Source organism: Hoplias malabaricus, chromosome 3 (assembly GCF_029633855.1).
Source record: "Hoplias malabaricus isolate fHopMal1 chromosome 3, fHopMal1.hap1, whole genome shotgun sequence".
NCBI lineage: Eukaryota > Metazoa > Chordata > Actinopteri > Characiformes > Erythrinidae > Hoplias > Hoplias malabaricus.
Genome location: NC_089802.1, coordinates 46,961,007 through 46,975,705, shown reverse-complemented (window position 1 = coordinate 46,975,705; position 14,699 = coordinate 46,961,007). Strand labels below are relative to the sequence as shown.

Sequence of the window (14,699 nt, the reverse complement as noted above, 5' to 3'; positions counted from 1 at the left end):
CTAATGGATTAGCATAGGATATATATTACATCTTGTGTCTGATTATAATTACAAGTTGAGCTAAAACAATAAGTGTCTAACACAGCAAACAATGAGTGTGCTGTCTAAAAAAAACCTCCACACTGCTGTCTCTGATCCACTTGTACCAGGGCACCACACCACCACGTCAGTATCTCCACAGTTCTGAGAATGATACACCACCAAAATACTTGCTCTGTGCATTGAAGAAGGTGAAAGGGGACTTTTGCAAGGTCACAAGTTTCGTGCCAATTTTTTTTAAATAAGCAGTGATATTCAGAATGAACAAATACAGAAGTGTGAACGCTTGGAAAAATCTACATATGTCATGTGACCAGGTTCTGCACGAAGTTTTGCCCACTACTGACAAGACGCTCTGAGTGCTGGAAGCACACCCTGCAGCAGACAGAGCTGAAGTGAGTGAGTGTATTGCCTTCTGTTCAGTCGCCATTACAGACGCAGAAGGAGCGCTGCCTGTGGCAGGCAAAGGGTTAAAGACTCCTTTCTCTCCCTCCTCCTCCATCCTCCTCCTCGTCCTCGAGCTCCTGAAGCCACGCAGCTGTCGCCTCTGCTTTTGCCTCCTCTCAGCATCCTACACACACACATACACACGTAGATACACACACCGAGCAGCACAGCCCAGCGCGTCCACACCAAGACTTGTTGATCTTTTTTTTTTTAATCCTTTCCATTCTTTCACTCTTTGCATTCGAGAAGAAGGGATATAAGAGCCGCTAGGATCCGCGATTAAATATGATCTGGGCGGAGGGGAGAGGTCCTCCCTTCAGGCTCTGTTTCACACACACCGGTGGGCTACAGCAGTGACGTTCCTTCTCATTTAACCACCTTCTTCTCGTTCTTATGCCTTTACATCGCTTTCGTATAAAGAGGTTCCAAGAACCGAGGTATGGCAACTTCTACCAGTTAAGGATAGTGATAATGTTGGGGATGAATATAATAATTATTATCTTTATCATTATCATTACTGTTGTTGTTGTTGTTGGTGGTGTTGTTGTCTAGATGATTGTTACCCAAAATGACAAATCACTAATACAGACTGACGGTGTTATGTATCTTGTATATGTACATATTGTATATATATATATATATCAGTCTTGTTTTATTGTGTATAGGTTATATTGCCTTTTTCACTTTATATAGTAACAGGTACCCCATATAACAATTTACAATAAAACCAAACAGGTGTGTGGTCAACTAAAACCTTATGGTCATATATAGTGATATTGTATATTGTCTCTTTCACTGTGTACTAACGGTTACCCCATATGACAGACCCCAGTCAAACTAATGGTCTCATTGGCTGGCCTTTCATATTGTCTTTCACTGTGTTGTAATGTTTGTTCCTTATTACAGATCACTAAGCTAATGGTTTTAGATACTCTTCCTTCGTTTTGTTACTCCAGAAAACATATATATAGAAAATATAGCCATTTAAAATTCCCTTATTTTGGTAATTATATTTTTTCTCCTGTATTTTCTATTTATTTATTAACGCCGTGGAGTATTGGTTACTTCATATGACAAATTACTAACACAACCCAGTCATACAGACAACTAAAACCTAATGCTTTATTTTAGTGAGTTTGTATGACATTAGTGACGGTTGCTATACGGTCAGTCACTAAGAAGATTCAAACGGTATAGTGTTGTATGATCATATATCTCTCACACAACGTGTTTTCTGTGACTTCATTGGCTGAAATGTTGCATTCACATCCTCATGCCCCTCCTGCAGGCTGAGTTTACTGCACCACTGACAGCTCAATATGTTCTGGAGAGACTGAGGGGATGTCATCGTTGCGGTTAAAAGCCCTGGTTTGGGCGTGAAGGTGGTCGTCGTGTTTTGGTGCATTCTTCGAGATTTCTCTCAATGAAAGCTCGGAGCTGTGGATTAAACTCCGTCACAAGCACAACAGCTGGCCTGTGAACCCATATGCCTTGTGTCCATCCTTGTTTTCCTCTCAGTTTCCCCTGCTGTGCTTTGCTGCAGTGAGCTTAAACTATTCAGCGATAGTCTTTTTGGCTCATTAACTCGTGTTGGGGTTTACTTCAAACTCGGTAAATACAGAAAAAGCATAACTGGCCATATTTATGATCTAATTTAGACACAGATATATCATTGAAAATATGTTTGCCGTGGACCTGTAATGTCCCTCATGTCTTGAAGACAACACAGCGTCAGTTTATCGCGTTTTCCGCACGGACTGCTGTCATTATATGGTTATTGGGCTGTCATGTTTAAAGAGACTCATTCATATTTACACTTGCGTGTCCAGTTTCAGAACAGTGGACAGCGCCTAACGGTCATTCAGGCGCTGAGTTTTCATTCACATTCACTTCCCGGCAGGCCACGCTCTGACCGCACAAAGGCGGGAAAAGTGGCGCCGAAAGCGGTGTTTATTTGCTTTATGCAGATGACCGATATGGCTGAATCCTAATGGCTTACTTCTGCTCACTTAATGTTCTACGTGGTGCAGGAAATAAAGGCACAAATGTATAAACATCTTCTATATGGCCAAATATATTATGTGGACACCATTCATCCCACATGTCTTTTGAAATGAAGCATATTAATAGGCAGTTTGTCCTTCTTTGCTACTGTCACAATCTCTACTCTAAAGACTAGTCCCAGAGCTAAATAAGCCAAAAATGGACACCATTCCTTGTTTGACTGAGTACAACAGTTAACTGGATTTTATTTTTATTTATTTATTTTTGTACATCAAATCTGTACTCTGGTGTAAATGTGCACTTCTTACCTGTGTTTTCTAGTAGACTGCCATTCACTGCCTTGGTTCTCTGTGCTCTGACAATGTTCTATATTCATCTACTCAGATCAGCCACTACATTAAATAATCCCTTCTAAACTCACTATTTTATCAGCTGCTCTTACCTGATAGTTCTAATATTAAAGATTGTTGGTCATCCGTTGCTCTGCATACTTGGATTGCCCATTTTCACTCTGTTTGGCTGGTGGCCAGGACCACCACAGGATCTCAGAGCAGATATTATCTGGGTGGTGGATGATTCTGACTGCTGCAAAAACACTGATATGGTGGTGGTGGTGGTGTGTGAATGTGTGTTGGTACAAGAGGATCAGACACAGCAGTGCTGCTGGAATTTTAAACACTACCCATTCACTGGTCACATTAGACACAGCTACCTCATTTCTCCACCTTGTAGATGTATAGTCAGAGTCCGTAGCTCATCTGTACTGAACAGTTTGTGTTGGTCATTCCCTAGTCCTTCGGTGGACAAAGGACACTGCCCACAAGACGTTGTTGGCTGTATTTTTGGTTGGTGACTTATTTTCAGTCCAGCCATGACAATAAGGTATTTAAGAAACTCCAGCAGCACTGCTGTGTCTGATCCACCCCACGTAAGCAATACCTGTGATTCTGAAGTCCTAAATAATTGCAGCTTAGCAGATGGACTACATTCTGTAACTGTAGAGCTACACAGTACTCCTTTATGGAAAGTGGAGCAGACAAGGAGTAACAAGATAGTCACTTTAATGTTGTGGCTGGTTGATAGTTGATAGATGGTTGATAGATGATTTTAGCTAGCAATATACTGTCTTATTTAGAGACTTTTAGCCTATATCATATAACACTAGGTAAGATTTGGTATTTGTGCTCCTGGGCTCCCCCTGCAGTTGCAGAGTGTAATTCGCTTTTACAGCATTGGCCTTAACGCGGAGAGTTCCAACCAGCCTCCAAAAGTTTCATAGTGTCGTTTCTGCAGCGATGAGCACAGAGTGACAGAATGACAGAGGCTCTATTAAAGGCCAGTGAAGCATCACAATGATTTTTAAGCTGTAGTTTTGCAGCAGTGTTGCTTTAAAGTGATGCTTGATGTTTTCAAATCTACTCATTAAAGATAGAGTTCATTCCTGGGTGTGGCTCTAATATCTTCTTCTTTGGCTCAGCAGCAGAGATGGATGAAAGAAGGTCGCAGAGCGCGCGGTAACCCATCGCCGTGTGGACTAACGCGCGCCGCGGACAATGGACAAGCCGTCGGCCGGGATGAGCAAGGCGGCCTCGCGCTCCACGGCCTCGCTGCCGCCGGAGCCCGCGGATATCGCCCGGAGCATGTCGTGCTACCGGCGCGTGCGCCTTAACGTCGGCGGCCTGCCGCACGAGGTGCTATGGAGGACGCTGGACCGCCTGCCGCGCACGCGCCTGGGCAAGCTGCGCGACTGCAGGACGCACGAGGCGCTCATGGACGTGTGCGACGACTACAATCTGGATGACAACGAGTACTTTTTCGACCGCCACCCGGGGGCCTTCACGTCCATCCTGAACTTCTACCGCACGGGCAAGCTGCACATGATGGAGGAGATGTGCGCGCTCTCCTTCAGCCAGGAGCTGGACTATTGGGGCGTGGACGAGATCTACCTGGAATCCTGCTGCCAGGCGCGCTACCACCAGAAGAAGGAGCAGATGAACGAGGAGCTGAAGCGCGAGGCCGATACGCTCAAGGACCGCGAGGGCGAGGAGTTCGAAAACACGTGCTGCTCGGAGAAGCGAAAGAAGCTGTGGGACCTGCTGGAGAAACCCGGCTCATCTGTAGCAGCCAAGGTTCGTTTTTTATTATTGAGTACAGTCAGCCATAACATTATAACCACTTCCTGATTTCTAAACGTATTATCCGTTCTCTTAACCCTAACCCTACTAATAATACCGGAGCACAACTACATGCTGTAGCCCTTCTGTTACACTGCCTACATTGCTAGCTCCCTTTCATCATTTTCTTCAATGGTCAAGACACTGCAGCACTACCACTGATATATATAACATATATATGTGTGTGTGTGTGTGGTGTGTTAGTGTGCATGTTGCACTGGTATAGAACTGGTATGAATGGATCAGACTCAGCAGTTCTCCTGGAGTTTTTAAACACCTCAGTGTCTCCGCTGGACTGAGAACATTCGGTTTCCTTTGAACACAGATAAAGGACGAAAGGACGACTAAGATGGGCCAGCAAAGTAGATGTGTAAGAGAGGATAGTGATTGGACACAGTGTTTAAAAACTCCAACAGCACTGCTGTGTCTGATCCACACATACCAGCGTAACACACACTAACATCACCATGTCAGAATAATGTGCTGAAAATGATTATTACTGAGGTGCTGAGAATGATCCACCACCCAAATAATACCTGCTCTGTGGTGTTCCTGTGGGTGGACTGATCAAGAACAGGGTGAAAGGGGACAGACAAAATATGTAGAGCAACATCTGGACTACAGTTTTTAATCATAATTCTACAAAGTGTTCCTGTATGGTCAGTGGAGCTGAAAGAATGGACAGTAAGGTTAAGTTTTAATGTTATGGCTTATCAGTCTATACTTACTACTGTAGCCTGCTTCAAAAAGGGCTGTGGATATTAAGTGTTTTTTTTTGACATTCTAAGATCTATCGGTCAACTGTAACAGCTATTTTAAGCAGGTCCCACTGTTGACAGACGTTCAAATCATGCACAGGAGGAACAGGAGGATCTATACTGTATGTCCAAAAGAGACTGTAGATACTTGCTCATCCAGTGTTGCTAGTCTGGGGGCTGTCTGGCAAAATACCAACATCAGATTGTCCTTGGGATAGAGTTGGTAGCTGCGAACAGCAGAAACATGATGCAAACATATATTAAAGAGTTGTTTTTAATGGCTGGAGTGAAGAAATTGGTACAATTGGTACATATGGGCATGTTATGGAAGCCTGTTTCGCAACATAAAAAAATACAAAAAAGGCACCAGTTGTTATTTTTCATTATATTCATTTCATTATTACCAAATCAATATATTGAGATTGTATACTATCTCAATATATTGACTTATTATCTGAGATACTGTCTCAAAATAATTAGATAGTATCTCAATATATTGACTTAGTATCTCAAAATAATGAGATAGTATGAGATGGTGCCTTTTTTATTATTTTATGTGGCGGAAACAGGCTTCCTTAACATGTAGTTTAGCTGTCTTGCTGAAAAGAAAAATACTTGAATTGTGTGAAATTCAACGCTGATTTTTTTTCCAGGCTTCATCTGGTTCATGCTGGTCAAGTGCTGGCCTTGTAAGGCCATGCTTAGTCTAACTTTAAAATTAGTGACACATTTGAATTTTCACAAGTTATTGAAAAAAATGATATGTCAGTTTTGCTCCTGACATTGCAGATCAGCCTTGTTTTTCTGCTCTTTTATCAACGATATTAAGACTGTTTGTCAAAAATGTATAAAAAAAAACATCAATTGCATACACACACACACACACCAGGAAGCACAAACTTTCAAAACTTTTTCAAGGGCTGTTTTATCTAATCCTGCATGACTAGTTCAGGATGGCTGCACTCTAACTGCAAAACAGCAGTGCCTGATTGTTGTTGTTTAAGACTTTATGGCAATGAAGTATAAGATTATAATTTTCCCAGTCACTTACCACCAATAATTCCATTTCTCAGTTCTGTTAGGTCCAATTCCTCATCTAACAACCTCTCTGCCAAGAAGAGCAAAACGGCAACGTCTACACAACTGTTGGCGTATATATATCAGCTAGCAATTAACTTAAAAGGGCAATGGAAAAATTGCAATAGCAGCATCCATCTGCATTATTGCTGCTGCAGGGTAAATCACAGCAGGGTTGAGCTCTTTTGCATTTAATTTCACACAGTGCTTCTGTTGGACATTTTAACCCCTAGGCTTATTACATCCCAAGGCTTATTATTCAATAATTACCTAGAAAACAATGTAAAGTGGCCAGTTATTCTGAAGTCGTAGGAATGAGCGATGTTAGTCTGGATTTGCTGGTGTGTTGTGTACTAAATGGGTCATTGAAGGTCATTTATGAATTAGCATTCTGCAGAAAGTATCCCATTGAAGTGTAAAGAGTTTGAAGTGATTTAAGTGAACAGACTCCTCTGGCTGGGAGTATTCATTCACACATTTGAGCTTCACACCTGTGCACTCGAGCACACAGGCCTCATGGGATCAGAGCTGACAATCCTGAAGCAAAAGAGTGACCTGGCAATGACACTTCTTCATTGCACTGTATTATATTTTAGCACATTTAAAACCAACAGTAGATTTCTGCCACAATGGCATAATGGAACAATCCATGCTCCGCCTACAGTTTTTTTATCTTCAGCAAGTTACATACATTTTTACAGAATACTTCTAAAAATCCCACTCAATACCAAAAAGTTAATACACAATTAGACAAATACACCATTTATCCAAACACTGTTAGCATTTGCTAGAGTATAGAGTGTCTTGGTGACTATGAAAGTCAACAAGTCATTCAAGCAAAAGGAGTATTTGCTAGTTAACGAAATGCTACGTAATATCTTTACATTAAAATTACAGCTTCAACAGCACTGTCATGTTTTGCTGACCTCTAATAGGGAGAGCAAAGCCTCTGTTGTTACTACTCTGGGCTCAGCACTGCCGAAACTGAACTATGTAACATTGGGAAGAGGGTAGGAAACCAAACCCCTCCTTATATCTCAACATTAATGTTAGTACAGTGATGTAAACATTATTTATACTAGGGGGAGCCCCATGAACAAAAAACCCAAATGTTACATAGTGTTCTTTTAAGTTACACTACTAAAAAAGTACTTAATATATTGTCTGCTAGCTCAGACAAGCAGTGATGAGAGGGAGAGAGAGAGAGAAAGAGAGAGAGAACTTGTATATGTGTGTGAGAGAGAAATAACAGCTCTATAAACAACCTGCCCTCAAAAGGCCCAGTTTTACTTGGGTGAAACTGTGAAACTCATCTTGTCAAACTAACTACTGCAGACAGGTTTTTAATTAAAGGAACACATTACAGCAGCTGTAGCATTAACCTCATTTTAACACAAAAAAGACAGATATAAACTTTTCTAAACATGTAATTTGAGCTAAAAAGTCTACACTAGGTTTGGTGATTTTAGCCTGCTAAGCTCCACAAACTTTCCTAACCCTCTCTCCAATTTTGAAGGAATTCTTAGTTTATTTGTTTGAGGTTTTAATTATTTTAATAGTATGGCATAAAAGCTACTAATCTGAGTTTGTGATACTGTGTTAGTGTTGTCACGATACCAAAATTATGACTTTCGATACGATACCTGCCTAAATATCTTGATACCGATACTAAAACTATACCATTGCAAAAACCTAAAACATCAGGAAAAGTAATTAAATTTCTCTACTACTGAGGGCAGTCTGCAGAATCGCTGGTATCTGTTTGTTAAGTGTGACGCCTCACGTGATGCTTTGCCATTTCTGGGTCCAATCGCGCCAAGACTTGTTCACTGTTTGAATAAAGCAGAATGCCTCAATCAATTATGTGATCTCAGTTCAGGAGTTCAGAAATGGGAATACATTCAACATAAAAGGAAGCAAATGTGTCTTTGGCAGCACTTTTTGCACATTTACAGCTCATTCTGATCTGTGCTTCTCCATGTCTGTCTCCGGAAGCAGAGAAGCTGCTGCAGAGTGAGAGCTGTCTCTCTTGCTCACGCTCAGTCCTGGTGTTCTAATGAGTTGTGCTACCAGTGATTCCCTTCTATAAAAAGTAGCTAAGGTTTGTACCGAAAGTCACTGTTTATTTTTTAAATAACTTGCTGACCTGATTTTACTGGTCCTAAAGACTAGCACAGCTACCCACATTATTCCGGCTTAAGGATTGAAATTTAACTTCAGTACACCAGATGGTAAAGCATTTGTGGTTAATTCATTTAAATTGTGTGTAATCAGTTGCTTTTAACTGATCAAACCTATTTACCATTAGTTTACAGTTATCAGGGCTATAACACTTTTAAGTTACAGGCTATATTAAAAATTGCACTTCTTTCACTGTGGAAATTACACTCTATAAAATTGTGATTTCAGTATAAAAAGGATCTTTTGGACCTGGTACATGTACACACACTAAACTGGTGATATGATCACGTCACTGCTGTGCACTGGCTGAGACTGACTAAGCCTCTGTTAATTTTCCTCTTTTTTTTTTTGGTTCTGGCTGGTTTGGCTTCTCCGTGTTTCCTTCTTGCTCCTTGTCTTCCTCTTTCTTTTCTCCCTCCTTCCAGGCTCCTTTGCTGCACCTCCAGCTAAATGTCAGGGAAATGTCACATTAATTATCCTCCATGAGTCTCCACGTCCCGCTCTGTCCCCCCCCCCCCACCCCCCACCTTCCTCTCGCTTGTTCTCAGACCCTGCTCTGTCTACATCTGTCTCAAATCACATTTCACTGCATGGCTCTACCACACAATGAGATTACGGCTGACCACTGGCATATCGCTGCAAATTAGTGTCTGTTCATGTTCCACCACCAACTCTGTCTGCCTTTCTTTACATTTACCTGCACAGAGGGCCCTCAGCGGTTACTGGACACTGGTCAAAGGTGCTTCTGTGGTACAAAAAGGCAGCTTGTTTTGTGGCTTTTATTCGGGAAAATACAGTAGATTAAATCTGAGTCCATTTGACTCTTACTCATGCATCACACAAAGGCAAGCACAATAGACATTTTGTGTCAGCAGTGCAGTTCAATACTTTTGTTCAGATTTACATTATCCAGAAACATTTACATTATCCAGAGTGTGAAACAATTCTTCAGAAACACAGAATATGAAGCCTACAGTTCAAAAAAATTTGTCATCAACTATAAAATTCCATACAACACATGTATTTGGTGGCCATAGGACAATGAATCATCATGTGAAATTGAAGCTGTGTGCACTAAGCTGTATGCACAGGTTTGACTTTACTGTATTCATTATGATTTCAGAGCAGTTGTACAAATTCAGATCACTCATGAGGTGAGAATTAAATGGCAATCTGTGCTCTAATCTCTGTTTCCACTAGATGTTGGAAGTATAGGTAGTATAGAGTATGCAAAGGCCCACTGGAGTGTGATTTTGCTCAATTGTGCACATGGAAGTATGTCTCTTGACACCTGTCCTCTCGGTTTGTGTGGGTTTTATGGCACCATGTGAGCCAGTGGTATCAGTCATAGGAAAATTGCTAGAAATACAGAGATTCACATTACCATTGCTGATGAATTGTCTTCATCTTCAGGAAACAATGAAAAAAGTAAACAGCTTATGTTTTGATTGCCCCAAATAAATTAGCACAACAAAAATCCGTTCCTGACTTATGCAATTTTTTTCAGAGCAGTTGTTTTGTCAGACAAGGTCATCATGAATGGAAGTCTATGGTGGAGCTTTTTTTTGGCACGAGACAAAATTAATGCCGTTTAGCCATTAGAAGCAGCTTGGATCTGTTAGCCAGTAAAACCCTGCTCTGCTTTTTCCAGATTTGCTTCCATTCAGAGACAGGATCATTAGCGGGGTTAGAAACTAATGTTTGGCAAACTAAGGTCTGGCTCAAAGAGGTTGGCTCTGGTGATTGTTCTGAAGAACATATTTATAATCCTTTACAGTTTTCTTCTGGGTCTTTGGGATTAAGTATCTTTACTGGGTTTTTGAGTGCCGGTAAAAAATGTCTATAGAGATGTCATGTCTGTTTGTGCACATTCTAAAGAGGTATACTCCAGGGGTTCGCAGTCAAATCTGCTACATCTGTATTAAATGGCTGATTGCATTGATTTCATGAAGCAGGTGCCCATTGGCTTCTGTTATAAGCTTTGTGTTTAAGGTTAGTGTCCTTCTGTGAATACAGTGCACAGAAAATGTGCTACAGATGATTGAGACAGAAGACTGTTCCTTTAACACCAGTTCCAAAATGCCATTACAATAAAGTGAAAGATTACATGTGAATGCTGTGATTGATGAATTATGTCCAACCTTTGCTGTTGTTGTCTGTTTTTAAAGATTTATATAGGTGTCATGTAGCCTTACACCTACAAATAAAACCTACACTAAAGTCGTACTGAAAGGAGTGCTGGTCCTTTTATAATTGTGTAGAATGTAAGTATTAGGGATGGTATTTCTCCATGTTGTCACCTGCTGCTGGCTACAGCTGCTGTGACAAATACCAATTACACTCCCCCACCCCTGTTACAGCCAGACAAATTAAAACAGTCTTTATTTACTATCTCTGATTTGCTTGCCTTCGGGGACCTGGACAAGGAAACAAATTGGCAGAGACAGATGATAAATTATGGTGTGTTAGCTTATTAATAAAACTGACTGCAGTATTTGATTTTTCAGAGAGGAATTAAAGTGCAGATGTGTGGTTCTTCTTCATTTCTCTCTCCCTCTCTCTCTCTCTCTCTCTCTCTCTCTCTCTCTCTCTCTCTCTCTCTTCTCTCTCTGTTACACACACACACACACACACACACACACTTCTTCACTGCTGTTATGTTTTGCCCAGCCCACCTAAGGATTGTGTCATTCAGCAGTGAGTCATGATCCAGTGCAGCTGTCCTTTCAGTCATTCACAACAAGCTGTGTATTCCAGCGTAATTCACACCCTACTCTTACCAGTGCTGCAAATCAGGTGTTTTCTTAGAAATGGTGATATTTACAGCATGAATTAGTTTGATATGAATTATTCCTGACTTGTATCTCATTAAATCGAACCTTGGTATTAAGTGGAGATAATTTAAAATACGTTAAGAAAAGTTTAATTAAAAATTATATGCAGAAAACCTTTGCAACATTTGTCACTGCTTGTGAAATAAATGGAAATGCAATGCACACTGAAACCTGTCAGTACAGAATTTAGGCTCTTGTGCTCTTTGCGAAAAGCTTGATGATTTATGTGAAAAGACAAAATCTCTAAATGTGGAGGGTGCAGTCTCAACGTAAGCGGTGCTAGTGAACAGGAGTCAACTTGTGAACGAATTCTTTGAGCATCTGAAAGTAGGGATCAACATTTGGCAAATGATTCAGAGTCAAAGCTCAGATTTGACTTGGTTTCCTAACGCCTTTTTGCCGCAAACATCATTACCACATGTATACCACATATTACTATAATCTGAACCCTCTGTAAAAATGTTTATCTGTGGTTCTGATGCTGTCTTGTTCAAAATAGCAGCTCTGTGAACCGTATGGTGCATGAGGTCGGCAGTCACAGAACCAGGGGACATCAGCCAATAGAATTCACTGAGTAAAAACGGCCCTGACCCTACCCCCAAACTGTCCAAAACCCAGCCATTTTAAAACGCAAGCATGGAATATCCTCTCAATTGCAGACAGAGCCAGTGGGAAAAGAGCTTCACTCACAAGGGAAACTTTAAAATCAAGAGGGTAAAATAAGGTAGGGTAAAACAAAAAGACAGTTTGAGGACAGCATTATGATCAGTGCACATGCAGTTCCTGTCTCTGTGATTACAGATTTCACATTTGCGCTCACAAGAGGGATATCCATTCATTCATTCATTCATTCATTGTCTGTAACCACTTATCCAATTCAGGGTCTTGGCTGGTCCAGAACCTACCTGGAATCATTGGGTGCAAGGCAGGAACACACCCTGGTGGAGGAGCCAGTTGTTTGCTGCTTGGCACACACTCACACACTTGCACCTATGGCCACTTTTGAGTTGCCAGTCCACCTACCAACGTGTTTTTGGACTGTGGGAGGAAATCGGAGCACCCGGAGGAAACCCACGCAGACACGTGGAGAACACACATATAGTCACCTGGAGCGGAACTGGAACCCACAACCTCCAGGTCCCTGGAGCTGTGTGACTGTGCCGCCCATAAAAATAGCTGATTTGCTGCATTTGGACAGGCCTAAAACTACTGAAAACTCATTATGTAACCTCATAAGTATAATCCAATCCAAATAGGATTATAATTTATCCTTAATGTAAGGTAATTAAGAGTTTTTTTCCTATTTCATAACCAAGTTTTGATATTTAGTACCCAAACTATATGTCTAGATTTTAAAGTTTTTCACAAATTTCATATTATGGCACTCGCAGTTGCTGTTTTATGACAAGGCTACAGTTGCTTCTACTTTCATTATTATTGCTACTATTATTAGTCGCCTATTAGCTCCAGTGCAAAACTAAATAAACAAACTAACCAAAACACACCAAACAAATAAAAACTGCTCAAAGAATAATTATGTAAGTTTGATTTTCTGTAGAACCACCATTTTAAGTCATCCCAAACAAAGCCCACACAATGGAATCTCATCAATGCTTTGAAAACATATAACATTTATGGGCAATAAGTGTTTTGAATTAAATAAAAATGAGAAGAGGTCAATTTAATATCAGTTATGTGCTTTAATAGATTGCAGGTGCTTGGGGCAGGTGCTCACAGCAGTTCTATAGCAGTAGGTGAAGGAGGGGCTTGTTTTAGGGCTGTAATGATTCAAAGAAAGGCCAAGTTTTCCTTCAGCTGAGTGTTTTCTTCTATTTCGTCTTCACATGCACAGAATTCTCGCTTAGTTTTTTTCTATATTTGCCTCTGGATGCAGTCCTTCTGGGCTTTGGAGTATTTCTTGGACTTGGTCTCGGCTAGTTTTTCTCGTTTTTGTTTTGCCCTTTTTATAATAAAATCCAAATTGCTCACGTCTGTCTCTAGCTTTTGCTTACATTCAGTAAGCAACTGAAACTGGGCTTTCTTTACACTGATTTCCCCAAAAAATTGTACCCTCCCTGGAGGGTACCCAACCCCCACCCCACAGTGTACACGTACCACACTTTGAGAACCACTGCTCTAAGGGATGTTATGAACAGCTTGAATTTCTTACTAAAGAGGAAGAGAGAAATAATTATATTTGAGGTTATTTACACTCTAACTGCTCCCAGATGTCTTTTTTGCTCAGAGATAGTGGCAGAGATCACATGAATGTCAGGAATGTGTGATCTCTAGCTAATGTCACACCCATGAAGGTGAAAATTATATTATTTGAAGTTTGAACAGAACAGTTCTGAGAAATCTCCGATATGATTAGATTTTGAGGTGATGCTTTCTATAATACACAATAAAAGGGCTTGGTAGTCTAATTAGATTAAATTATTACCTTCTTTAAGATCTTAAAACCTGACTCTCCCAAAACTCTAGTCTCCTCTTCTCATACTCATCTGCATATCAACCAAGTTCATCTCAGATAACAGTAAGTTTCAAGAAGAAAGGAAAATACACCATTATTTCAGCACGTCTTAATGTAAGATTGTACTCAGTAGAATTTTAGAATGGTCCTGTTTCACTGTAAATGGCACCTGAATATTCAGGCAGTTTGGACTGAATTATGACTGAAATTCTTTGTTGTTATATAAATTGCTGTTATTAGAAAAATGGGCCATATTTCATATGTTTCCTTTTCCACTCAGATCCACTTAAGACCTTTATATAGTTTAATTTTCATAATTCCTTTTACAATACACAATACCTGGGCTGAATATGTAAATACACTATTTGTCTAAAGGTTTGTAACCTCCCCTCATGAATCAGAGTTCAGCTCATTTGAGTTGCATTGATTGTGGACACAGCTGTTCAATTATTCACACAGTTTGTATAATCTCCATAGAAGATTATAAAATTAAATAGGATGTACTGAAGCAGATGCATATGAGCCCAATGGCAAGCATCAGCTAAAGGGGTCTAAGATTTGTAGGCACTGGGCTATGTAGCAGTGGAACCATGTTCTCTGAAGTAATGCACGTTTGGCTGAGTTTGAGAAAGACTCCACAAGACGTTATGGGATGTACATTTTCGCTTATATCACAGAAAATATAAAAATTTAAAAAAAAATTGTCAGTGTA

The 14,699-nt window shown here is 40.5% G+C and overlaps 1 protein-coding gene across 1 annotated transcript in view; it reads left to right on the top strand.

The window, feature by feature from the left end:
* Positions 1-4,043: 4,043 nt before the first annotated feature.
* The window catches only part of kcnb1 (potassium voltage-gated channel, Shab-related subfamily, member 1), a 33,822-nt gene continuing 23,166 nt past the window's right edge, over positions 4,044-14,699 (top strand). The window contains exon 1 of the mRNA XM_066665424.1: positions 4,044-4,619. Within this exon, the coding sequence (XP_066521521.1) occupies positions 4,044-4,619 (576 nt within the window). The remainder of the gene's footprint in view (positions 4,620-14,699) is intronic.